Genomic DNA, 25,859 nt, shown 5'->3' with positions numbered 1-25,859 from the left:
ACAGCTAGCGAGGCCTCGGACCTCAAAGACAACCATCACGCGACAGTGAATAGCCATGCGTTTAATGCCTCACAGAACAAACTTGTTCTCTGCTATGAAGTTCATTATGAACTTGAATCACTGTGACTGTCCAGTCTATAATCCAGGTTAAATCCCGGGCGACGACAACTCTTGTGTCCAATAATTTAACCCAGTGAAGTTTGTGTAGATTCGCAAACCTTTTCACATATCTCCAGAATTTAACTGGTGAGACGTAGCAAGCCCTCCACCCCGCCGCCATTGGTGGAGAGAGTCGGCTAAGGCGACCACGGCTGAACCGTGTTCTGAGCTCAGAGGAACATCCGTTGTCATCTGGGCCATCTGCCCGGGGCCTGGCGCCCACCCTGCCCTGGGACGAGAGCTGGCTTCTGAAGGCCGTGCCAGGGTAGCGGGGCAGGCTGAGGCCCTGACGGAATCCCCGGGGGAGGGCCCCGCATCCCCACCCAGCCCACAGCCACCGATACCCACCACCACCCGGCAGTAACACGCCTTCCCTCTCGCCATGGAAGCCGGGGCCCAGCCTCCCGGTGTGAGCCCGCCACAGGCCAGAGACCACAGTTCAACTCCGGTTTACTCTAGAAGTGCCTCTGGGTGCACAGCCCCACGTCCCCACTCCCGGGAAATCATCGTTTCCTGGGCTGGGGGACGTCGGTCGGCTTCGGTGAGCGTGACGCTAGAGTTTGCTGTTCTTCTGGAACTGCGCCACCAGGCTGAGGACCTGCTCGGAGGCCTTGATGCTCTTGGAGCCGAGGTAGGCGGTGCTGTTGGCGGCCGTGTCCTCTAGGAAGTAGCGGTAGTTGACCATCAGGCCGCAGGCGCCCGTGACGCCCTTGAGGCTGACGTCGGCCAGCCAGTTGATGCGCCAGAGCACGGCCCCGTTCTGCAGGTGGAAGTGGGCCACGGGGTTGAGCGCGTAGCCCCGGTGCTTCTCCCCGTACAGGTACCAGGCGCACAGCCGCATCAGCGGGGCTTGCAGTGCCCGCGCCAGCTGCTCCGACTGCGCCCACTCGCTGCTGCTCAGCAGCGTCTGCAGCGTTTCGAGCGCGGGGCCGCCCGTGAGCTCGGCGATCTCCTGACTCTCGGAGTCCGTCAACAGTCCGCTCCGCCCGTGCTCCTTGGCTTTGGACTTGAGTAGCCCCAGGAGCCACTTGGTGAAGCCGGGGATGGGAGACAGGCTGGAGAAGGCGCCCAGCGCGGGGAACTCCTTCTGCAGGCGCGGGGGGTAGGGGAGGAGGGGGAGAGAACACACACACGCGGTTCAGGGCTGAGGCACGGACACGGACACCCCCGCGTTTACGGCCTACGTGTGGCGAGCCTCCGGGTGCTGCCGCGTGGCGGACGGGCACCATGTGCGGCGGGCTACTCTCACAGCAAGAATCTGCCATGTGCAGGAGTCCTGGAGGCATCCTGCGGCCCCAGGACAAGCCTCCCCTTGTGGTGTGTCCACCTGTACCGCCATCCGTGCAGGCAAGCTGGGGGTCTCGCCTGAAATCGGAGGGGTGGGTTGCTGTGGAGTAGGGGCCTGAATAGAGCCCACCAGGTGCCGCTCAGGGACTCTGCTGAGGCAGCATAATCGGGTTTGGTGCTCCGCACACTGTTGAATGAATAACTGATCACCTAACAATACCAATGGGGGCGGAGGATGGGGCGGGGGCGGAGGGCAAGGGCAGGTCTCCACATCAGATAACACGGTTCAATCACTGCTGTTCAAATCGCACAGCGTCCTCAATGCTCGTTTCACAGAAGCCAGAATTTTCCAACTGAAAATGTAACATACGCTCACGCCAGAAGAAGCATCTTAAAGTTCAGGACAGAAGCAAAGGAAGCAGCGCTCCAGTACTCTGAGCTCTCCAGGCGACAGAGAGGAGTCCTCTGTCTCCTGGCGGTGTTTACAAGGCTGAGACAGCTCTCTCACATCCTGCTGTCTGGATTTACATGACAAGGATTTACAGTCCTCTTCGTCCTCACTCAGGATCCAGAACCACAACTTTAACAACAGGATGCTCTTAAGACGACCCCCGGACGCTCCTAACCCTGCTCCCCCCATCTTTCATAACCCGCCACGCAGACCTCTGTGGGGACAGGGCTGTGCTTCTCTCCAGACTCCCCGGACGGCCATCCCGCTCCCAGCCCAGATGGGGAGTGGACGTCAGCGGGCAGCGCAGCTCCTGGGCCGCAGGACTCAGGAGCAGAGCTCCTGGGCGGGTCCCGGGACGGGCCTCCTCCTCCGACTGCCTTCCTGACCCTCTTGCTCGCTCCCCCAACCCCACCCCCATCATCAACACCTTCAGCAGAGAAGCAGAAGAAAAGAACTCGAGAGTAACTAGAACAAGTGGCTCTTATCACCTCTGGGGAGAGCGCAGCAGGGTCTGAATCTAGAAGCTGATGCCCAACTGCATCCTGAGAGCTCAGATGTAATGTGAGGAGTCTACCTCGAGACGGTGTCTGAATTCCACCCTGGCCCATCCCTCTCTGAGGGGCTGCAGAGGCCGCCGCATGTATGGAGACCACAGGCGCAGAGAACACCGCTCTCAGAGCCCGTTCCTAACTGTCTAATTATTTTACCTAAAAATGAGACTTTATGCATGACAGTTTGCCCCAGCCCCTTGTGAGGTGGTTTTAAACAGCCCAGACCCACAGTGGACCAGACGTTTGTTTCCCAGGGCAACTGAGAGAACCTCGTGTCAGCGTTCGCACCCTCCAGCTGCCTGGCCTGAGCTCGGGGCTCCCTGCTGACCACGAGTGGCTGAGGGTGGCTGGGCGGTGCTTGTCAGGGCCAGGACTGGACCATGGGAGCCTGCTGGTGACCGCGTGCCAGGAGGAAGCGGCCCCACCAGCCCGGGCGCAGGGACCCTTGCAGATGCCGCCGCCCTTGGGACGCATCTGAGCCTCCTGGTCCATGAGAGGCTAGTTTTGGGGGCCTTTTTCTCAGCATGCCTTCCACCTCCCGAGGCGTCTCAGGGCTCCTAGGAGCTGCCAAGGGGCACCCCTCCTGCTCACCCTGGCCTGGAGAGTCACCTTGTCCTTGAGATGAGGGCAGGACTCCTCGGCCACCCCAAGGCGGGGATGCACAGGGTGGGACCAGCGCCCAGCTCGCTCACCTGCAGCTCCTTCACCACCCGCTTGATGAGGAAGGCGCCCAGCTCCACGCCCTGCAGCCCCTGCTGGGTTAGGCTCAGCGAGTAGAAGATGGCCGTGGTGATCTTGTTCCGCTCCTCCGTCTCTGACGGGGGGCACTCCTTTACTATGATCGTCTGGAAAACACAAAGGACCCCAGGGTAGAGAGAGAGTCTCCCCTGACTCCCCAGACCAGCTCCAGAGGCTACACGTCCTGAGATCTCTCTGGAGGCGGTGGTCTCACAACCTCTGCGGCTGTGTGCCCAGCGCTGTATCATTTCCATCACTTCAAATTCTCATGCAAACTGTGGAATCATGACTCCTGGCCCTTAGGCCTCTCTGGGGCCTCCGTGCAAAACACTCCTCTTGAGCCCTGGAGAAGCACGCTGGCCCTCCTCCAGGGCCACGGGGCCCCACTCTGGGTCACCTAACCTGCACCGAGGGCACACAGGTACCTGGATGCTGCTGGAGATCTCACTGGTCAGGGCCACGTGCAGGACGATCAGGGGTTCCCCTGGCGTTGAGCAGTGAGAGAAGAAGTAGCACCTCCGATAGGGCCCCACGCGTCGCTTCATGTCCATCCAGGTTTTCACGGGGTGCACGGCCTCAGCCCTGGTGGGCACGAGACAACGAAGAGAGACAAACGTCACAGATCACGGATCAGATAGCCGGGGCAGAGTCCTAGTCGGCTATTCACTCAGGTCAAAGAAACCCTGTAAATACAGCTTCGAGGGACTCGGGAGGAAATTCAGAGATCGCTTTAGCATGAAGGGGTACAGACTGAGAGGAACCAGAGCGGGTGATCGTCTTACACACAAAACTGTGCTCTTGGCCCGGGTCTTAAAGCCTGGTTCGCCGGGCCCTGGGGGAGCGGTTGTGCGCCGGATTTTCACACAGGGGCCTGACCAGATGCCTGTTGCTAGGGGTCCTGCGTCTGCTCTGAATCTCCGAGGTCTGAAGTCATCGCTGCCCGTGGACACGCGTTGCCTGGCGGGTTCTGCTAGTCCAGCCACCTCGTCCACCGCTGCTGTTTCAACACGAGGCACAGCAGCAGCACTGTATGCCAACCCGCCTTTCACGGTGTCCAGGGCAGGCTGGATTCGCTCACTGTATTGTGAGTTTGGAGATTCTTATCCAAGGGAGACATTTTAACAGCTGGTTGGGATGATGCTGTCTGGGTGACTAATGCTCACTCTTGGTCTGTGAGTCTGGGCAGCTCTGATCATGGGGTTCTTTGGGCAGAAGTGGGCTTGAGAGCTTTCTTTCTTTCTTTTAGACGTTTATTATTATCATTTATTTTTTGGCTATGCCGTGTGGCATGCAGGATCTTAGCTCCCTGATCAGAGACCAAACCCGTGCCCCCTGCAGTGGAAGCACAGAGTCTCAACCACTGGACTGCTGAGGAAGTCCCCCAAGGGCTTTAACTATGAGCACATAGCCGAGACCCCTCATGCAGGTTCACTGGCAGAAGGACCCGTCTCTACCTGTGCCCTTTTCTCCTCATGGTCTCGGCATCATCTGCCAGGACAGCCACCCCTGGGAATACCGTGTTTGGGTTTTATCAGGCTCGGGAGGAAACGTACATGGGTGGGGAGGCGGGGGATGGAGGCTGGCTTTCAGCTGAAATCTAAGCAGAGCGGCAGCGTCACACTCACTCGCTGATTCTCTGGAGCACTTCGCACGGGGAATGCCAGGTGACCCGCTCCAGGTTCAGGAACCCCGAGGAAAACCACTCTGAGAGCATGTTTTTCAGCACCCCGTTCATTTCCTGAAACGGAGAGGAGAGAACGCTGACCTTCCGTGGGGAAGATGTCCAGCCCATCCCCGAGGTGCTGCTGGGAATCAGACACGAAGTCGGGCAGGGGTGTGTGCTGAGACAGCCGGACAGACGGAATGCAGCGCTATCCCCTCTCTCCTCCCACCGGTAAGACAGCCGACTGGAGTGTTCAAGCTGAACCAAGTTCCCCAAGTCAGATAACGTGTTCTGGCTCATTTGCCACCGTGGACACAGCTACGCATGTGAGTTAAGCTCACGCTGAACAGTGTGTCATGGAGCGAATGTGGACACCCTCTCAGGACCATTCTTTGATTCACCAAGACACCCATCCTTCTTTCTTAAGAGAAATAAGTGCTGGCTCCCAGCCCCACATTTAGACAACTCTAAGGTGTGTGCGTGTTTTCCTATTTTTAATGTCTCGGAACTCAGGACCCATCTCTAGAGTGACGGCAGGTCATGGCTGAATCGGCAGCATTCTTTCCTTCCCTGAGTGGCCATAGAGTAATAGTGCATCTGGCAATCTGTGCATTTAAATTTGACATTATTCTAATTTCACTTTTTTACAGCAAATCTGCTTCCCAAAATGATCTGAGTCAACTTTACCATCAGAGATACATTCACACTGAGACTTTGAGGAAGACCAGAATGAGAGGTGCAGGAGGAGAGGACGCGGCTTAGTCTGGTGATCTCAGGCCAAATAAGTGGCAAGCTTTGTAACAGCCAGAGAGGAGGGACATCCAAAGCAAGAGACACGGCTGTTGTTCCTCAGTAGTTGTGTCCCTTTCTTCCAAATCAACAGAAGCCTCACTTTTTAGCTGGGCACAAGGATGTTCAGAACAAAGCCTGCACGGCAACTGAGGGTAGCCACATCACTGAGTTCTGGCTACTCAGATGTAAGCGGAGGTGTTCTGTAGCAGCTTTTGGGAACCTTGAAAGATGGCAGGAGCAGCCCTTTGCTTCTCTTTTTCTTTGTCCTTCCCACTGCAGGTTGGAAGGTGATGTGATGGCTAGAGCTAAAGCAGCCACCAGGGGCCGTGAGGTAACTTTGAGGATGAAAGTTGTTCAGGTAAGAGCAACAAGCATAAGTCTGGGTCAACGGAGGGCACCACAGAGCAGGATCAGCCCTGGGCTGCCCACCTCCAGACTTCTAAATGAGAGGCAAGCTTCTCTTGTTCAAACCCCTATTGTTCTTGAGTCTCTGTTATTTAAGATGAGCTACATACTACACTGAATATTATTACTGAATAACAGCAAACATCTCCGTTTGTCTGGTACAGAACTGACCTTATGAATCCCTGTATAGGAATCACAAAGACCATGACGGATAACACCTATAAAACTGTACACAAGCTAAGAAACTGTTATAGGGCCAGTTCACATTCTAATCCATGCTAGAAGCTCAAAGGACTCAGAACCTGGTCACTTGAGGATACATTGCAGGCATGGAGTTGGTGGCTCAGAAAGGGTTTCAGAATGAAGTGAGGGCCACCTTTAAACACTGAAGGCCTGGGGCACAGAAGAGGCCCCATGGGGCTGAGAAGTTGGGGGTTAAGTCATCTAGGACCAACTAGGGGAGGCAAAAGTCAGACTCCACGTAAAGAAGAACATTCGTGTAGCTGGGGCTGCCCACGGAGTTCCTCCTGGCAGAGAGCGGCTCTCCCCATGGGATGAGACGGGCACAGGGTGGGCAAGAACACGGCAGAAATGTTTTGATTAGAGGGCATGTGACCTCTCATTTCTCTTCACTCTTTACCCCACGGTCTAGTCTCCTTCACTGGGCTCTCAGCTCCATAAGCGTGGAGGTCATTTCTGATTCATTCCTCTGGTTCTCAAAGCATCAGTGGGGTCTCCCACGTGGAAGATGATCAACGGATTGATGGCAAATGGAAAAGAGAAGACACCCTGGAGAACAGTGACTAGAAACAGCAGGGGGAGGAAGGGATGGCTTTCTGGTCAACACAGATGGCCTCTTATAAAACTCTCTTTCCTGCATGGACTACAGTGGTTCAGTCTTCCTGGGGTCCTTGCACACTCTAGAGTGTGCACTAAACACCAGCACCCTCTCCCCAGAGAAACGCAAACACATTAGTAAAACTCTGCATAGAATTTCCTGGGTTTCATGGACCCCTTTGAAACTCATCTATGGATCATCCCCAGGGGTCCCTGGATCCCAGGCTGGGGACCTCTGCTCTAAAAGGTCAGGAATGGACCAGTCGAGTTCCATGTAGGATGTACTGGCATCTCTGTGACACATATAACAGGAAAAAGCTGGGAAAAAAATCTAGCTTCAGTGGTAGTTCAGTTCAATTACGAAAGGAATGGTCTGGCTGATGGAAGTGGCCTCCTCTCTAAGTCCCTTCGTTCTATTCTGGGCTACTGACAGCTATAAAATGTGACACTGGACACGAGATCTGGGAATCTAGGTTAAAGGTGACCCATCTCCCCCGCTCAGGGCCACCAGAACCACAGCTGTTCAGGCTGGAATCAGGCGCCGAGGGCAGTAAGGCTGCTGGATCTCTGACCGTGGAAGGAGAGGGAACAGGCATGTGTGTGTCAGCCTCAGGAATTCAGAAACTTCATCGGCAACCCAGGACTTGAATGTGCCAGCTGCTGGCACAACATTCTTATGTACAAATAAGCTCACCTCTTAGTCTGGCTGACAGAACTCAGTAGGACCACAAGGATCACCAGGGTAATTACAAACGGGACAAGCCACCAGGGAGCTCACGACGGTGTCTTGGGCTGGGCGCGGTGGCGGTGCTGGGGGCCTGGCTGGAGAGGAGCTCGGTCCTTTCTCCTATTTCTGCCTGGACTTCTTTTGAGGTTTCCACAGCCTTCACCATATTTCCGTGTTCACGTTTCCCATCATTTCTCAAATGCCAGGCCCACTCTGCACATCGCTGATGGTGCCTACACTCTCTGCTAGAACGGGAGTTCCCTGGGCTTCATTGGGGGTTTTATCTGTAAGAAACGTAACTCTTCAACCTAAAAGGGCTTTTGGAAAGAATTGTGTGTCTGTAACCAGGACACACAGGAGGCACGCTCCACCCTGCAAAACGCACACACTGTGTCCCCTGCTCAGTGCGCGGTTGACACACAACTACAAGTTCACAGGGCGTCCCCTTCAGGAGGAGAGCAGCTGACAGGTGGCCTGGACTCACGCCTCGGAGCCCAAAGCCCTCCTCAGGAAGGAACATGCAGATTCGGGCTTCTGGTCACACGCCTAGGTGTCAGAATTAGCCTCTCAACTCACTTGGAACTTCAACAGAGAAGAACTTTAACAAAAAGAACATTTTGATCTTGTAAGCCAAGGCACTGCTTCTTTTTCAGCTTAATTAAAGCTGCTTTGTGGGTTTGATATCACCCTCTGCCATCCCACCCCCGCCACCAACAATGGATGACTGATTATTCTTCTATCTCCTATGGTTAAAACTCGGTGAGGGTGGGCAGGGGGAGGTCCTGTGATCAGAGAATTCAAGGACAATGACAAGTCCCTTTCCTACAGAATTCTTAACTATGAAAACAACTAAAAGGCCTCTTGGAACAACTCCATTAAGATCAGTTCACTTACTATCATCCAAGAAGTTCTACAAAGCAGCATCAGATGGACAGACCACAGCAGCGGGGACTTGGGATGGATCAAGAAGTCCCAGGCTGACCCTCTGAGATGCTCAGGCTCCTCATGACCTTCTAAGTAACAGGTGGCAAAGTCCAGCTTCTCAGCAGTGGATCAGCTATCTTGAGAACCCAGCACAAACGTTTCACCTTTGCCAGGTTGTACGAACTTTCCCCATAGCACTTGCATCTTCCCTGCAGAGACTTGACACTGACTCTGAACTTCCTATCAAGAAGAATTAAGAAACCTTATCTGATTTAAATTATCTGACAAAGGTTTGTGTAGTCAAAGCCATGGTATTTCCAGTAGTCGTGTATGGATGTGAGAGCTGGACCATAAAGAAGGCTGAGTGCCGAAGAATTGATGTTTTCATACTGCGGTGCTGGGGCAGACCCTAGAGAGTCCCTTGAATACCAAGGGGATCAAACCAGTCAATCCTCAAGGAAGTCAACCCTGAATCCTCACTGGAAGGACTGATTGCTGAAGCTGACGCTCCAATACTTTGGCCACGTGATATGAAGAGCCGACGCACTGGAAAAGACCTGGATGCTGGGAAAGGTTGAAGGTGGGAGGAGAAGGCGACGACAGAGGATGAGATGGTTGGATGGCATCACCGACACAATGGACATGAGTTTGAGCAAGCCCTGGTAGATGGTGAAGGACAGGAAAGCCTGGCGTGCTGCAGTCGATGGAGCTGCAAAGAGCTGGACATGACTGAGCGAGTGAACAACAGGAACAAGGTAAGGGATCCACGCCTGCCTAGACTCCCGCCTGGGGCTTCACGCTGGGCTCCACAGGGATGGAAGTGTCAGGCTTCTAGAACCTTCCTCTATCTCCAATTATCACAGCCCTCGGTCAGAGACAAACACTGGTAAGCATGTTTTCAGCCGAGCTTCACGGCACCTCTTGGGGCATTCCTTAGGAGAAGCAGACTGACTTTGGGCAGATTGTCCGCTGGCAGCCTCTCACCCCAGCGCAGAGCCTGCTGGCCCAGGACAGTGAAGGGACTGGGCAGCGGTCACCTAAAATCACGCTTCTAACCAGAGGACGCCAGCCCGTCCTCCCCCTCCTGGTGTGCCTTCCACGGTACCCACTATTCCGTGTGAGATACCCAGTCAGCCTCCTTTTGGGCCTACCACTTGCTGGCGGTTATTCTAAAAATGCCTCTGTACTCACAAGATCCAGTAACCAAGAAGCTCTGAGATCCAGCAGACTGAGTCCACAGCAGGGTATTGCCCAGGCCTGAGCCCCAAGCAGCTCTGGTTCACCAGAGATTACCTGGCAGCTCCAGAGGCCGGCAGGGTCCAGGGGAGAAGTGCACCTGTGTGATGGGGTGCTGGCCCCTGGGGATGCAGGGCTCCCACTCTAAAGCTTCGAGGGCGAAACCTCTGCTGGTTGCCTACACTGAATTCCTAAAAGCTAAAAGCTCTAGCTGCGCTGCCTCTTAAATGTTGCTGCAAAATCCCGAATCAAACAGAAGAGATGGGATCAAGATGGGCCAAACACACTAGGTGATTCTGGGGGCAAATTACTGCATCAGGTCCCCATGACGACTTCTATGGATTAAAAAACCTGTGTCGAGGGGAGGAAGTAAACTAGCTTAGTAACTAAAGTCTCAGCATTGGAGAATGGAGAACCGGAGGCCACATCAGGAACTGCCCAGGGCGAGGCAGCCCCACTGTTGTGTAGGATGAGTCTTAGCCGCAAAGAAACCTTCCACGGCCCCCGGGGCTTGGTTCCAAGCTCAGACCCTTGAGTGGAGCAGTCTGACCTCGGGACAAATGGGGGCGATTAGTTGCCAGGTTCGCTGGACGCTGGGGCACCCAGGAGTCCAACTTACACTTCATCATTTGGCTACACAGGACAAGGTTCCCAGTTTTCCAGGAGCTGATCATCTAGTTGCAGGGTAACAATACATTTAAAGGCTAGATTCTGTGGTTAACGCGTCTGAGTGGTACAGACAGTTACATGCCTATGAAGCACAGAACGGGGTGAGGCCACCCTGAGCTGGACTAGCTGGAAAAGTCCAAAAAACGAGCTGGGGGTGGAGGCAGCTCCTACTCTTAACAGGAATCATGAGGGATGCGGGTTCAGGAACTTTCCATCCAAGAGAGAGCCTGGCTGGAGAGGAGGGTCCGTGCAGGGGAGAAATGCTGGGGGAGTTGGGATGTGCAGCGTGGCTGGTGGGCAGCAAAAATGCCAAAGGACAGACACTGATGGCCAGCCTTCCGGCCACGTGAAGTTTGATCATTTTTTTTTTTTCAAGAGAAGAGTAGAGACTGACCTGTGGCTTCAGAAGACGGTGGGCGCCGAGGTGGCTGGTATGAAGGAAGCTTGCACAGTCTTAGAAAGATAAACACACTCACAACTAGAGAACATTAAACTCCTGACTCAGGGAAACCAAATAAAACAAAGCCATTAAATGAGTGGGTTGTCTCACCTTCCCTTCGGTTTTATAGGAGAAGGCACATTCTAAGAGACTAAGCCAGCTTCGATCTGGTTAGGCCGTCAACTGAGAGTCGGAGTGCCATGATGGAGTGCACACCTGCAGCCGCGGCGGCAGGGCTTGGGCGGAGGCGCTCTTACCAGCTCTGCGCTCTGGGGGCTGCACTGGGACAAGCTTCAGTCACCTCATCTGTCAGGCAGTCCCCACGTCTCGCTGAGGATGAAATGAGCTAGTGAATGGAAGGCACTTACACCTACTGTGTCTGCGGTTAATCTTCGTATACTCGAAGGGAAGCTCCCGGACCACGCCACCGTGGAGCCTGGAGCATGCCTGGGACAACACAGCCAGCCCACGGATGGCTGAAGGGGTGGACGGATGGGCAGAGGGGTTCACTGTGGGTCAGGTGACAGACATCCCACCTGATTCTCAAGTCTCCTATGCAATGAGAATTTAGTTTCAGAAGGCTTTCAGGAGCACTGGTCTCTGCCTCAAAGGAAAAAAAAAAGTCTGCTTGGATTGCAGACTAAACCCAAGACACTCTTGGGAGGAATGGGTATGCCCGCAGGGTGTGGAACACAAGGTCTCAGCCTTTCAGATGGGGATTTAATTGGGAACACTCAATTTAACACACTCAGAATCCAAGACTGACTTGGTGCTAACGCAATAGACCACCAAGGTTCTCAGCTTGGCCCTAGGTAACACTTAGCGGTGTAGATCAGTCAGCTACTAAGAGCCAGTCAAATCATAGCCTCTATCATCACCCCGAGATTAATCCTAACTACACCCAGTTTTAATGCATCTACGGCAAAGAAAGTTTCTTATACACACCAGAACTCATATACCATGACGGGATATAAAGTGTAGCCTATAAAACCCAGGGAATTTGGATTTGGGTAGTGGTCAGACATTCTTATTTGCTCTGAGTTCTTGGTCAGGTCATGTGAACTTATCTGACCTGTTTCTTTTACTGTAAAAGGTGACATATCACTTCCCCAAGAGTAAGGATATGAACAGGAAAACCATTATGCCAGGTGTTAGGCGTTCTTAAAGGAATCAGGACATAATCCTTTTAACTGTTCACTTCTTTTCCAAGCCAACTGAACTCGATAAAGTTCTGAATGTCAAAACTTTTCTATAACGTTTACAGCATTTTTGGTTTGCTATAGAGCAAATTAGTGGTCCATACTTGATATCAATGGAATACAAGAACTATATTCAACTATCAGCCACCTTTCAAGTCATCACTATTTAAACCTTAAATTATTTGTTCACATCTAAAGTGGGCTCACCTCGCTAAGTGCCTGATTACCCAAGGAGACAACTTAGAATCCTATTTTAGGGCTTAACTCGGGCTGGTGAAACGCTCTGCCCCGGGCGACATGGCAGAGACGATAGAGGGCACCTGGACTCCTGGACGGTGGTGACCTCGAGTTCTAGTCACCCCTGTACGTTTCACAGGGTTTTTCAGGATAATGGCTCACACAGCTGGCGCTACAAGTAAGTTACCTTTTGTTGACCCCATCCAGGTTTTCAGAAAGTTACCCGATGCTCCGTTTGGTACTCATTCAAGTGTACCGCAAAGACGAAAATCTCAGGTAAGATAATAAAACAGAGAACTTTATAGAGCATGCTCATCAGGAACGAGGTGTGACAGGTACCTTGAAAGTAAGCTGGTGCCAAGTTTCTACCAAAACTGGAGAGAGCTGAGGCTTGAGTGAGGAAAGGGTGGGAAGGAAGTGGGGCAGGGTTCAGGGGCTGTGACTCTCGGAGAAGTGGGCACGGCTCCAGGCAAGCGAAGGTGGAGTGCTTGGGGCTTGAGGGGCGAGGGCCGCCAAGGGTCAGCGGACCTGGGCACTAGGCGGGGGCGCGGCCCGGGCGGTCCCCGCCCCCACGAGGTCCGGGGACGGCCCGGGCGGAGCCTTACCCGGACGTGCGGCCCGTCCACTAGCTTGAGGGCTTGCGCCTCGAGCAGGTCGGCCCGCAGCCGCACCAGGAAGCGCACGCCGCCCTCCATCTTGCTGATGTGGTGGAAGAGGCTGCGGTAGCGCGGCACTAGCGCGTAGCGCAGCCGGTCCTCGGCCTGCAGCAGCACGGCTGCCTCCCGCGGCTGCTGGCGCAGCTGGAGCACACCGGCGCTCTGCTCGGCCACCTGGCTGTGGTCCACGCCGAAGCCGCGCGCCAGGCGGCCCAGTAGCTCGGCGCGCTCGGCTGTCTCGGCCAGGCCGCCGTAGAAGCTCACAAAGTCCGCGCACTGGTTCTCCGCCCTCGCCGGGGTCTTCTCGCGCAGCTCATAGGCCGGCATCGCGGGCACGGCGCGGTGCAGCAGCTCGTCCATGGCCCGCTCCAGGGCGCCGGCCGCCGCCGGCCGCCCGCTCGACAGCCGGGGTCCTGGCGGCTGCGGCTGCCGCGGGGGTAGCCGCAGCCGGAGGAGGCGCCCGGCAGACAAGCCTGGCCCGAGGACTCGCATGGTGAGCGGCGACAGCTGCCTGGGGAACGCCGCGGCCGCCGCGCTTCCGGCTTCCGGCGCGCGCGCCTTCCCATTGGCCGAGGCTGAGGGACGGCTGGGGCGGCGACCAATCGGGAATGGGAGGGGGCGGGGAGACTGGGCGGGGCGACGGGGCGGTATGGAGCGCGGCGCCAGGCCAAGTGCGGCCAAAGGTAACCCGGACCGCGACCAATCCGAGGGCCGAGCGGCGGCGGGGCGGCTCCGGTTGGTGAGTTCAGGGGTGGCCCCTGCCCTGTCAGCTGTTCACCCAAAGTCACCTCCTCTGCCCCTCTCTCCTCCAGGGCCTAGCTCTTCAGCCCTAAGGAACATGACAGTCACTCAGCGGACGTGTTACACGCGCAGATTCCTGGCCCGACCCCAGAGATTCTCGGAGTGTCTGGGGCAGGGGCGCAGGCATCTGCGTGTCTACGAAGTACGCTAGTGGTCGTTTCTGGCAAGGTAGGTCGCCTCTGTCTCGACCCCTGCCTAGCGCTCTCGCTTGCACAGATGACCCCCAGAGCTGCAGGCTATCGCTCTCCTGAGCTCCGGACCCAGGCTTCCAGCTGCCTGCTGGAGCGCTCTCTCACCGATGCGGCAAACGGGGCTCTCCCAAGCGGCTCGTGCCCCACCCTGTCCCCCTTCCCTTGGTCCTCATTCATTCACTCCCTTATTCAACAGAGTGTTTATTAACGGCCTGGCAGGTGCCAGGTCCTGCACTAGGCACAGAGATAAAATAGTGAACGACAGACCTGATCGTGCCTCCATGGAGTTTACATTCTAACAGGAAAACAGACCACGGCATAACTACTGGTTGCGGTAAGTGCTGTAAGGGAAATAAACTGTGTGGAGTGATATAACTGGGCCGGCGTGGACTTCCCCTCACCCTGTGGACCGGGTCATCAAGGAAGGTCTCTTCCGCACAAGCTCAGGAGCAGGAGCAGGAGCGCAGGAGTACCGTATCAGTTACTAACCCTGTTCTCACTTGCTCCACAACCAAATGCAAGCACCCTCTTCCATCGCTGGAGGGAGCACCACTTGGTAACATCCCTGTGTGGGGGGGAGGGGGTGCCTTTGGAATACCTCTCAGCATTGCAAACTGGCCCAGCAATTTGCACAGATAAATCCTCCGTCTGCTGAATGGGCTAATGTTCCTAGGAGAGATGATTTCCTCCCCTAGGAAGTGAGGCTCTGACTCCCTTCTGTTGTCTCCTCCTCCTCCTAGTCCCAATCCCATACTGCATTCATGGGAGAATACCACACACCAGCCATGTCCCCCACGGAGCAAAAACTGCAGGAGGCACGAGGAATACGTGCGGTTTTGCTCCACTCAGATGGAAATCCAAAGCGTCCTTTGTTCAAGGGGGGAGAAAACCCAGTGCCTGGCTGCCTAGATACCAGAACTACCCTAGAACTGTCTGGTCCAAGTGTTATGGTATAAAGAAGCCGAGGGGTAGTAGTTCTTTATGGGCCAGCCTTTGCCCTGATCTTACAGGGCTCCTTCTGCCGAGGCACAGACACGCAAAGCCTTCTGAGGGCTTGGCAGTGGCTTCTGAGCCAGCGCTAGTTCACCTTCACTAAGGAAATGGCCAAGATGCATCTCCAGCTGCTGAAAGGAGTCTGCCCAGGCCAGACAGGCTGCTGTGGTGCTTGGCCTCACATTCCCCATTCCATGTGCTCTCATCTATCTGGGATACCCCGGCCTTGCTGCAGGAACCTTATCCACTGCTTAATTACTAATATTCGCTTAAAGTACAGTTCTCAATCCCTCTTCCATCTCCCTACCTTTTCACATACTTTTTTTTTTAAATTGAAGTATGGTTGAATTATAATGTGTTAATTTCTGCTGTACAGCAAAGTGGCTCAGTTATATGTATGTATACATTCTTCTTCATAGTCTTTTCCATTGTGGTTTATCACAGGATATTGAATATAGTTCTTGGTGCTCTACAGTAGGACCCTGTTGTTATCTATTCTATATATACCAGTTTGCATCTGCTAATCCCAGACTCCCAATCCGATTCTCTCCCAGCTCCCTCCTCCTTGGCAACTACCAGTCTGTTCTCTATGTTCCTGATGCTGTTTCACAGATAGGTCCATTTGTGTTATCTTTTAGATCCCACATATAAGTGATATCATATGGTATTTGTCTCTCTCTTTCTGATTTACTTCACTTAGTATGATAAACTCTAGCTGCATCCGTTCATATAATTTCCTTTTTTTCTGATAAATAAGAAGTTTTAATGTATAAAAAGTGAATTAAGCAGCTCCCAGAACACATATAATTTCTTGATTCTGCTTTGCTCTGTGTTCATAGTTAATTTTCTCTAGGTGTCAACTGCCATTCTCTGCTTCTCCCTGCATATTCCCTTGGTTCAAAACACTGCCCTAATCCAAGACTGAAATTGAGAAAACAATTCCATTTACAAGAGTATCAAAAAGAAAAAAGCACTTAAGAATAAATTTAACCAAGGACATCTAGGACATGTACACGGAAAAAAACAGAACACTGAAATGAAAGAAGATCCAATCAAATGGAAAGATAGTCTGTGTTTATGAGTTGGAATATTTAACATGGTTAAGATGGTAAAACTGCCCAGATGAATATGCAGATTCAATGCAATCCCTATCAAATCCTCTTTGCAGAAATGGAAAAGTTCAGCCTAAAATTCAAAATGAAAATGCCAGAGGCCCTGAACAGCCAAAACTCCTTCTTTGTTCTTTAAAAAGAAGAACAAAGTTGGAAGATTCGCACTTCCTGATTTCAAAACTCACTACAAATTTACAGTATCCAAAACAATGTGGTGCTGACAAAAAGGCAGACATATAGATGGATGGGAGAGAACTGAGAGTCCAGAAATAAACCTATGCATCTGTGGTCTGCTGATTTCTCACAAGGTTTCTATGACCATTGAATGGAAGAAAGGATAGACTTTTCAACAAATGGGACCAGAACAACTGGATATCCACATGCAAAAGAATGAATCCAGATGTCCACCTCACACCATACACAGAAATTAACTTAAAATGTATCAATGACCTAAATATAAATCTCTCAGAAGGGAAAATAGATGTAAATCTTCATGACATTAGATTAGGCAGTGGTTTCTTAAATATGACACCAAAAGCAAAAACCACAAAATAAAGTGCACTTTATCAAAATTAAAAACTTTCATGCATCAAAGGACATTATCAAGAAAGTGAAAAGACAATCCACAGAATGGGAGAGATACTTGAAAATCACATACCTGATAAGGATCTAGTCTCTAGAATGTATGACGTATTCCTATATTTGGACACCAAAAAGATAAACAACCCAATTTAAAAAAAGGGCACAGGAATTTGAATAAACATTTCTCCCAAGAGGATATGTATATGAACAATAAACACGTGAAAAGATTCTCAACATCAGTAGTCAGTATGGAAATGCAAATCAAAACCAGTGAGCTATCACTTCAAATCCACTGGCATGGCAATAATAATAACTACAAACAGTAACAACAGTCAAGTAAGTGTTGGTGAGGATATTGAGAAATTGGAACTGTCACACACAGTGGGGATGTAAAATGGTTCTGTGCGTGTGTGCTGAGTCACTCAGTCATGTCCGACTCTGCGACCCTATGGACTTGTAGCCCACCGGACTCCTCTGTCCATGGGGTTCTCCAGGCAAGAATACTGGAGTGGGTTGCCATTCCCTTCTCCAAGGGATCTTCCCAACCCAGGGATCGAACCCAGGTCTCCTGCGTTGCAGGCGGATTCCTTACTGTCTGAGCCACCAGGGAAGCCCAAAATGGTGCTGCCATTGTGGAAATTATTTTGGTAGCACCTTAAGAAGTTAAACACAGAGTTACCATATGGCCCAGCAACTCCACGGCCAAGTATATGTTCACAGTAAAACATGAATACAGATATTCACAGCAGCATTATTCATGAAGTCAAAAACAGCCCAAACATCCATGACTGGATGAATGGAATAAACCCAATGTCATATGTCTACAAAATGGAATATTAACAGCCATCAATAGGTATGGAATACTGATACATGTTGCAACATGGATGAGTCTGGAAAACATTATGCCAAGTGAAAGAAGCCAGATACAAAAGACCACGTTTTGTAGGATCCTATTTATGTGAAATCTCTAGAACAAGTCTCTACAAAAGTCTATACAGACAGAAAGTAAATTAATGGTTGCCTAGCACTGTGGGAGGGGAGAATTGGTAGTCACAGTTCATGGGTGTGGAGTTCTTTTTGGCTGATGGAAATGATCTGGAATTATCCAGTGATGATGACTGCACAACATGAATGTACTAAAACCTCCCAAATTGCACACTTTAAAATGGCTGAAAGAGGCTCAAACTTCCAGGTAGGAAATGAATGAGGCACATGTATGAAATGTACAGCGTTGAGGGATATAGTCAATAGTTATGTAATATCTTTGTGTGGAGACAGATGGTAACTAGACTTGCCATGGTCATTTTGTGAAGTAGAGAAACACTGAATCGCTATGTTGTGTAATAGGAGCTAACACAGTGTTGGAGGTCAGTTATACTTCAAAAGCAAACTCAAAGGAAAAAAAGACCAGATTGGTGGTTTCCAGAGGCAGGGATGGAGGTAGTCAGAAGGCACAAAATTCCACTTGTAAGATAAATAAGTACCAGGGCTGTAAGGTACAACATGATAAATGTAATTAACACCGTTGTATGTCCCATATGAAAGCTGCTATTAAAGAGTAAATCCTGAGTTCTCATCATAAGGGGAAATTCTTTTCCTACTTCTTTTTTAATTTATATGCAGTAATGGATGTTCACTAAATTTATTGTGGGAATCATTCTATGATGTAAGTAAGTCAAATCATTACGCTGTACACCTTAAACTTCTGTCAATAATATCACAGTGAAAGTGGAAAGAAAAAAATAAAATGGTTAAAATAAAAATTAATTTTATGTTATGTGGATTTTATTTAAAAAAAAAAAAAAAGGGACCATCTCAGAAGGATTTGCATCTCTCTAGCCAATTTCAGTTCAGAGAATCTGATTGATCCATCTTGGATTAAGTGACCAGGCTAGGATAAAAGGTAATGGGACTGGGGGATGTACCCTTTTGGGAAGGGACACAGTATTCAGAGGAGAGGGTTATGGGCTTGGCAGCTGTCCCAAAAGATATCTGTTGTTGTTAGTTACTAAGTCATGTCCGACTCTGTGATCCCATGGACTGTAGCCCATCAGGCTCCTCTGTCCATGGGATTTCCCAGCAAGAATACTGGAGTGGGCTGCCATTTCCTTCTCTAGGGGACCTTCGCCACCCAGGGATCGAATCTGCATCTCCTGCATTGGCAGGCTGATTCTTTACCACTGAGCCACTGGGGAAGCCCAAAAGATATCTACTTTTAAGCATAAAAAAAGAGCTAAAAATTTTTTTGGAAAAAAAAATCACCCATAATTCTAGCATCTTAATTACGGCAGTTTTTATTTCTGCAAATCCTTCCAGTATTTGTCCACAGGCCAACACATTTTTCTGAGTTGTAATCACTGTGTTTGTGCTGTTTATTTCCTGTTCTTTTTTACTTCCCATCACATCACAAACATCTCCCATGTTTCTAAATCACCTTCATAATCATCCTTTTTAATGGCTGCATAACATTCAATTGAGTTGATGTACCATAATCTCTTAATCGCTCTGCCATTTCTGGATATTTACACAGCTTCTAATTTTTTTTTCCCTGCTAATATATAGATCCTGCTGCAGGAAATATTTTCATGCATACTGATTTTTTTCTTTACTGGAGTTGCCCAGATTACTTAAAAACGACCAAATAGGATAAAATTTCCCATGAATTGTCAAACTAACCAAGAAACCTAGAGTAGAGAGAGACTTGTAAGCTCTCCGGGTGCCCTGGGCAGACAGACACAGCTCCTGGAGACCCCACCTCCCCAGGGAGGGCTCTGCCCTCTCAGTGCTGGTGTGTTCATGCCTCTCTCCCTACTAGCTGTTCTCTGAGTTGTCTGTGCTGTGAATATACGAATGTGGATTTCTCCTTTTATTTGATTTGCATCCAGGTGTGTTTGGCTCAGCAGTAAAGAATCAGCCTGCACTGCAGGAGATGCCGGAGATATGGGTTCGATCCCTGGGTCAGGAAGATCCCCTGGAGGAGGACATGGTAACCCATTCCAGTATTCTTGCCTGAAAAATCCCATGGACAGAGGAGACTGGTGGGCTACAGTCCATGGGGTCACAAAGAGTTGAACATGACTGAGCACGCATGCACACAGGTGGGTTTGTTTTTGCTGTTGCAGCGCTACCATGAACATTCTTAGACACATCTCCAGGTCCTGGGGCACATGTGTCCCTGGAGAGCCTCTCACCCTTGACATGACAGACATATTGTGTTTGTGTGACGCGGAGCCATCCCGTGCATCCTGGCCCCTACACACTAGATACCTAGATACCAATAGTAGCTCCAGTCAACAACCGAAAATGTCTCTGGCCATTACCAAATGTCCCCTGGGGGAACCAGCTGCCTTCCCACTGTGGAGGACCACTGCTCTAGACTAATGGTTCTCAAACTGCTGCACTTCAGAATCATACGGGGGATTTTTAGCAATATTCCATTCCTTATATCTGAACAAAACTATAATTCAAAAAAGTACAGGCACCCCTGTGTTCACAGCAGCAGTATGCACAACAGACAAGGCGTGGAAGCAACCTAAGTGCCTGTTGACAGAGGAATGGATAAAGAAGATTCGGTGCATATACATACACCGAGTTGATTAGCAACCATAATTCCATCTGCCACCTTAGTTCCCTTTTGCCATATGTAATGTAACATATTCACAGCTTCCAGGGGTTAGGGTGTGGACATATATGGAGGATGACATTCTGTGGGCACCCAGGGCAGCCTCCCTCATGAGGATCACATGTTACCCACAAGACAAAGATCTCGTTTCAAAACACTATTATACCATGAATCTATTTTTATTTTAAAAGACAAAACAAAGCATTCTGAAAAAAAGTTCACCAAAATGTTAACGCTAAGTTATTTCTGGGTGATGGCTCTAAAAAAAAAAAAAACTTTAAAATATTTTTTAAAACTCTATTTTTGAGTTGCTGGATTAAAAAAAATTACAGTGAGGTAGCATGAGTTTTAACAGTAATAAAAAGCCACAGTGTTTTCATTTCCATTCTGGATGGGAAAAAAAGAACCTATATTTATCTGGCTTCATAACTTGTGCATCTTCCAGGAAGCTACATGTTACTCTTTATCCAGTGTGATTTGACAGGGTGAACACTTGGAGGTGTTGGCTCTGTGCCAGCCTTTGGCCCCCCGTGTTTGTTACAAGTATGAATAGAGCTCAGCCACTGCATACAGACAGCTCAGGGTGCCTGAACGTCTCACGTTTCCTGCTTTAATATTCAGTTCAATTCAGTTCAGTTGCTCAGTCGTGTCCGACTCTTTGCGACCCCATGAATCGCAGCACACCAGGCCTCCCTGTCCGTCACCAACTCCCAGAGTTCACTCAGACTCACGACCATCGAGTCAGTGATGCCATCCAGCCATCTCATCCTCTGTTGTCCCCTTCTTCTCCTGCCCCCAATCCCTCCCAGCATCAGAGTCTTTTCCAATGAGTCAACTCTTCGCATGAGGTGGCCAAAGTACTGGAGTTTCAGCTTTAGCATCAGTCCTTCCAAAGAAATCCCAGGGCTGATTTTCTTCAGAATGGACTGGTTGGATCTCCATTAGTAACTGTATTAAACTCAGTTCAATCTCTTCTTGGGAACTCAGTGTTCTCATCAAGACCCACGCTGGTGTGAAATACTTTGTGGGGTCTCAGTTCCTGTCTCTGGATATCACACTCCTGAGGCTTCTGCAACATATGTGGTCACTCACTGCTTAGACTGAGTGGTCATAGATGGTCACCATTTCTTGATGGTCGGTACTGACGGTGATGATATTCATGTTTCAGAGCACTGACTACATGCTAGGAAAAGTGCAAAGTCTTTCACATGTTTCATCTCGTCTAACTCTCAGATAACCCTGAAGGAGGGGCTTTATTACTTTCCCGTTTCACAGATGAAAAAACTGAGGCTCAGGCAGGTAAGGTAATGTGTCCAAAGTCACACAGCTAGTTAGTGAAGTGCCAATCACCCCATTTCTGGCCAATTCCAAGGCATAAGATATTCATCTCTCCCCAATATCATTTCCTACATGCAGTATATAACCCCATGGATTGCAGCAGGTGGTATGTTCCAAAGACAGTGGAGATAATTCCTATCCTAACTCTAACTCTCCTCTCCTTGAATCTGAGTGGGCGTGTGGAGTAGCCATGCAGTTCACTGCTCAGATCTCCCTTCAAGAAAGAACTCAGTGTTCAGCTGCAAGGAAGACTGTAGCTGATGCCTGAAACTGTTAGTGCCTGCACTGCACACTTCAGCTTTCAGACCAAGGCCACACTCTTCCTGGGCGGCCCTGCCCATGACTCAGCAGGGCAGAAGTCCAGGGCTTGGTGTTTCCCAACATGGGCGTCTCCCAGCAGACAACCTTTGGTCCTGAGTCCGGGGAGGTAGGGTTGGCCACACCTCCCACATGCACCACCCTCAGTGGCTCTTCCTGCCCCATCCTGCACACTCCCACCCTCTTCCCCTCAAAAGTATCAGATCTACACTGTGGTCTGAAAGCTTTTGCTGCCCCATTCTGCCTCCCACTCTGTTCTCTTTCAGATGCTACCCACAGCAGACCTCTTGGACTCTAAGCTCCATCCCAGTGGCTGCTTGCCAGAGGACTCATCTGACACAGTGTAGTGCTGTCAAAAGAATGTGGTGGAAGTGTTGCTGCATGACTTCCAAGACTGGGGCACAAAAGGCCAGGCAGCCTCCTCATTGTCACTGGAACACTCGCTCGTAGAGCCTTCAGCTGGCACGAGGCTGCCATATTGTGAGGAAGCCCAAGCCAGCCCATGTGGAGAGACCACATGGAGAAGCTCTGAGATAACATGAAACGGGTTGGGGAGAGAAAGGGAGGGAGGGAGACAGGGAGGGGAAGGGAGGAGGGGGAGACAGAGAAATTGATGTCCTTGGCCAGCCACCATTTACTCCAAACCCCTGTTCTTGGAGGAGGAAATGGCAATCCACTCCAGTATTCTTGCCTGAGAAATCCCACAGACAGAGGAGCCTGGCGGGCTATCATCCATAGTGTCGCAAAGAGTCTGACACACCTAAAGCGACTTAGCATACCTGCTGTTCTAGTTCTGCTGCTGCTGCTGCTGCTAAGTCGCTTCAGTCGTGTCCAACTCTGTGAGACCCCATAGATGGCAGCCCACCAGGCTCCCCTGTCCCTGGGATTCTCCAGGCAAGAACACTGGAGTGGGTTGTCATTTCCTTCTCCAATGCATGAAAGTGAAAAGTGAAAGTGAAGTTGCTCAGTCGTGTCCAACTAGTAGCGACCCCACGGACTGCAGCCTATCAGGCTCCTCCATCCATGGGATTTTCTAGGCAAGAGTACTGGAGTGGCTTGCCATTGTCTTCTCCATTTTAGTTCTAGCCACCACTAGATTAAAACCACACAAGAGCCACCTGCTCAGACAAGCCCTTCCCCAGTTCCTGACCCACTCAGACAATGAGAGGCAAATTGTCATTGGTGGTTTCAAGCCACAGAGTTTTGACTCATTTGTTACTCAGCGGTAGATAACTGGTACGAGCACTCTGTGGACAGAGGTGTGTGAGGCTGAGGCCTGTCACTTTTCAGAATACTTAAGCACCTTTGCTGCTGACAGCTTGGCACACTGTAGGTGTCCAGCACACATCTGTTACTGCTTTGCATGTTCAATAAGATTATAAATATGGAAAACTCAGCAGTGGCCACAGGACTGGAAAAGGTCAGTGTTCATTCCAATCCCAAAGAAAGGCAATGCCAAAGAATGCTCAAACTACCCCACAATTGCACTCATCTCACACGCTAGTAAAGTAATGCTCAAAATTCTCCAAGCCAGGCTTCAGCAATACATGAACCGTGAACTTCCAGATGTTCAAGCTGGTTTTAGAAAAGGCAGAGGAACGAGAGATCAAATTGCCAACCTCTGCTGGATCATGGAAAAAGCAAGAGAGTTCCAGAAAAGCATCTATTTCTGCTTTATTGACTATGTCAAAGCCTTTGACTGTGTGGATCACAATAAACTGTGGAAAATTCTGAAAGAGATGGGAATACCAGACCACCTGATCTGCCTCTTGAGAAATTTGTATGCATGTTAGGAAGCAACAGTTAGAACTGGACATGGAACAACAGACTGGTTCCAAATAGGAAAAGGAGTATGTCAAGGGTGTATATTGTCACCCTGCTTATTTAACTTATATGCAGAGTACATCCTGAGAAACGCTGGACTGGAAGAAACACAAGCTGGAATCAAGATTGCCGGGAGAAATATCAATCACCTCAGATATGCAGATGACACCACCCTTATGGCAGAAAGTGAAGAGGAACTAAAGAGCCTCTTGAAAGTGAAAGTGGAGAGTGAAAAAGTTGGTTCAGAAAACGAAGATCAGGCATCTGGTCCCATCACTTCATGGGTAATAGATGGGGAAACAGTGGAAACAGTGTCAGACTTTATTTTTCTGGGCTCCAAAATCACTGCAGATGGTGACTGCAGCCATGAAATTAAAAGACGCTTACTCCTTGGAAGGAAAGTTATGACCAACTTAGATAGCATATTCAAAAGCAGAGACATTACTTTGCCAACAAAGGTTCGTCTAGTCAAGGCTATGGTTTTTCCTGTGGTCATGTATGGATGTGAGAGTTGGACTGTGAAGAAAGCTGAGCGCTGAAGAATTGATGCTTTTGAACTGTGGTGTTGGAGAAGACTCTTGAGAGTCCCTTGGACTGCAAGGAGATCCAAACAGTCCGTTCTGAAGTAGATCAGCCCTGGGATTTCTTTGGAAGGAATGATGCTAAAGCTGCAAGTCCAGTACTTTGGCCACCTCATGCGAAGAGTTGACTCATTGGAAAAGACTCTGATGCTGGGAGGGATTGGAGGCAGGAGGAGAAGGGGACGACAGAGGATGAGATGGCTGGATGGCATCACTGACTCAATGGATGTGAGTCTCAGTGAACTCCGGGAGTTGGTGATGGACAGGGAGGCCTGGCGTGCTGCGATTCATGGGGTCGCAAAGAGTCGGACACGACTGAGTGACTGATCTGATCTGATCTGATCTGATAAATACGGACTAGATCTGAGCTGCCTAGAAATACATGTGTAGCTTTGAAATTTAAACACTTCCTAATTAAATTGTGAAGAGGATCCATTCTAAGATGCCCTCCAAACATTTGTTAGAGAAACAGAAGATGCTTCAGAGAATTGGGATTAAATGATGAGACCGAGACTCAGAATTATGACATTTCTAATGTCAAACAAGCAGAACCTGACCAATGTCTCTATGCAGATGAATGCAATTGAAACAAGGAAACAAAAGTTGTTCTTGGATATGGCCCATCCCAAATCCTGACATAGGCTGTGATATCTTTAAAAAGGAAGGGACAAAAAGAAGGGAAGAGAGAAGAAAGAAATAGGCATGATGTAGTGGAAAGTTCTGGGCCCAGAACACATGACTTCAGACACTTGTGGTTTATCTGGTTTCAGGGAAATTCTTAACCTTTACTGGGTTCAGTTTTCCCATTTGTAAGTGGGGAATAAAAACATCAATACCCCCTTTAATGGAAGTTGTGGGAATTCAATGAGATATGCATGTGAAAAGATATGTTGCCTGTAAAGTACTTTACACATGGAAGCTTTGCTCACTTAAAGCTACTAAGAGGAGACACTTGTCTTCCTGTTGTAAGGACCACTTGTCAGGGAGCTTAGGAAACAGAGACTGTAGGAAAACAAGAAGGTTTCTGAGCTGGGCACACCTGGGTTTGACTCCCATCTTCACTGATGTAAATGTAACTTGGTTGGTAAACCTTTTGGCAGAATCTTCTAGAGCTGAATGTACGGATATGACCCAGAAATTCCCTCCCTGGTATGTACCAAGCAGAAGTGCTCAGCGTGTTCACCAAAAGGCACATCCTAGAATGTGCACTGCTGGAGAAGGCAATGGCACCCCACTCCAGTACTCCTGCCTGGAAAATCCCATGGAGGGAGGAGCCTGGTAGGCTGCAGTCCATGGGGTCACTAAGAGTCGGACACGACTGAGCGACTTCACTTTCACTTTTCACTTTCATGCATTGGAGAAGGAAATGGCAACCCACTCCAGTGTTCTTGCCTGGAGAATCCCAGGGACGGGGGAGCCTGGTGGACTGCCATCTATAGGGTTGCACAGAGTTGGACACGACTGAAGTGACTTAGCAGCAGCAGCAGCAGCAGCAGCAGCAGCAGCAGCAGAATGTGCACTGCAGCC

General features: G+C 50.2%; 1 protein-coding gene and 1 long non-coding RNA gene across 4 annotated transcripts; one reads left to right on the top strand and one right to left on the bottom strand.

Annotated features, from left to right (window-relative positions):
• Positions 1–46: 46 nt before the first annotated feature.
• MLYCD (malonyl-CoA decarboxylase) lies at positions 47–13,507 on the bottom strand. Its single transcript, XM_061386859.1, has 5 exons — positions 12,920–13,507; positions 4,812–4,924; positions 3,612–3,768; positions 3,141–3,293; positions 47–1,246 (listed from the first exon to the last, which is right to left on the bottom strand). The coding sequence occupies exons 1-5, from the start codon at positions 13,460–13,462 to the stop codon at positions 713–715; spliced, it is 1,500 nt and encodes a 499-aa protein (XP_061242843.1). The 5' UTR covers positions 13,463–13,507; the 3' UTR covers positions 47–712.
• LOC133230028 (uncharacterized) lies at positions 4,921–25,177 on the top strand. Of its 3 annotated transcripts, none has more exons than XR_009730716.1 (4): positions 4,921–9,289; positions 12,522–12,590; positions 13,783–13,939; positions 19,535–25,177. It is a non-coding gene; the product is annotated as an uncharacterized LOC133230028 (long non-coding RNA). The 3 variants fall into 3 exon arrangements; XR_009730715.1 differs by having other exon boundaries at positions 4,921–12,590; positions 19,535–19,747; positions 22,194–25,177; XR_009730714.1 differs by having other exon boundaries at positions 4,921–12,590.
• The last annotated feature ends 682 nt before the right edge of the window (positions 25,178–25,859 follow it).

Source organism: Bos javanicus, chromosome 18, assembly GCF_032452875.1.
Source record: "Bos javanicus breed banteng chromosome 18, ARS-OSU_banteng_1.0, whole genome shotgun sequence".
In the NCBI taxonomy this organism is placed as follows: domain Eukaryota; kingdom Metazoa; phylum Chordata; class Mammalia; order Artiodactyla; family Bovidae; genus Bos; species Bos javanicus.
This window is presented reverse-complemented; position numbering and strand designations above follow the sequence as displayed.

Bases quoted from the DNA above. Each gene is read 5' to 3' on its own strand.
- MLYCD (XM_061386859.1), bottom strand. From the start codon at position 13,462: ATGCGAGTCCTCGGGCCAGGCTTGTCTGCCGGGCGCCTCCTCCGGCTG. The intron at 4,925-12,919 runs GTAAGGCTCCGC...TCTCCGTTTCAG, and splicing joins TGGACGGGCCGCACGTCCGG to GAAATGAACGGGGTGCTGAA. The intron at 3,294-3,611 runs GTACCTGTGTGC...TGTGTTTTCCAG, and splicing joins AGATCTCCAGCAGCATCCAG to ACGATCATAGTAAAGGAGTG.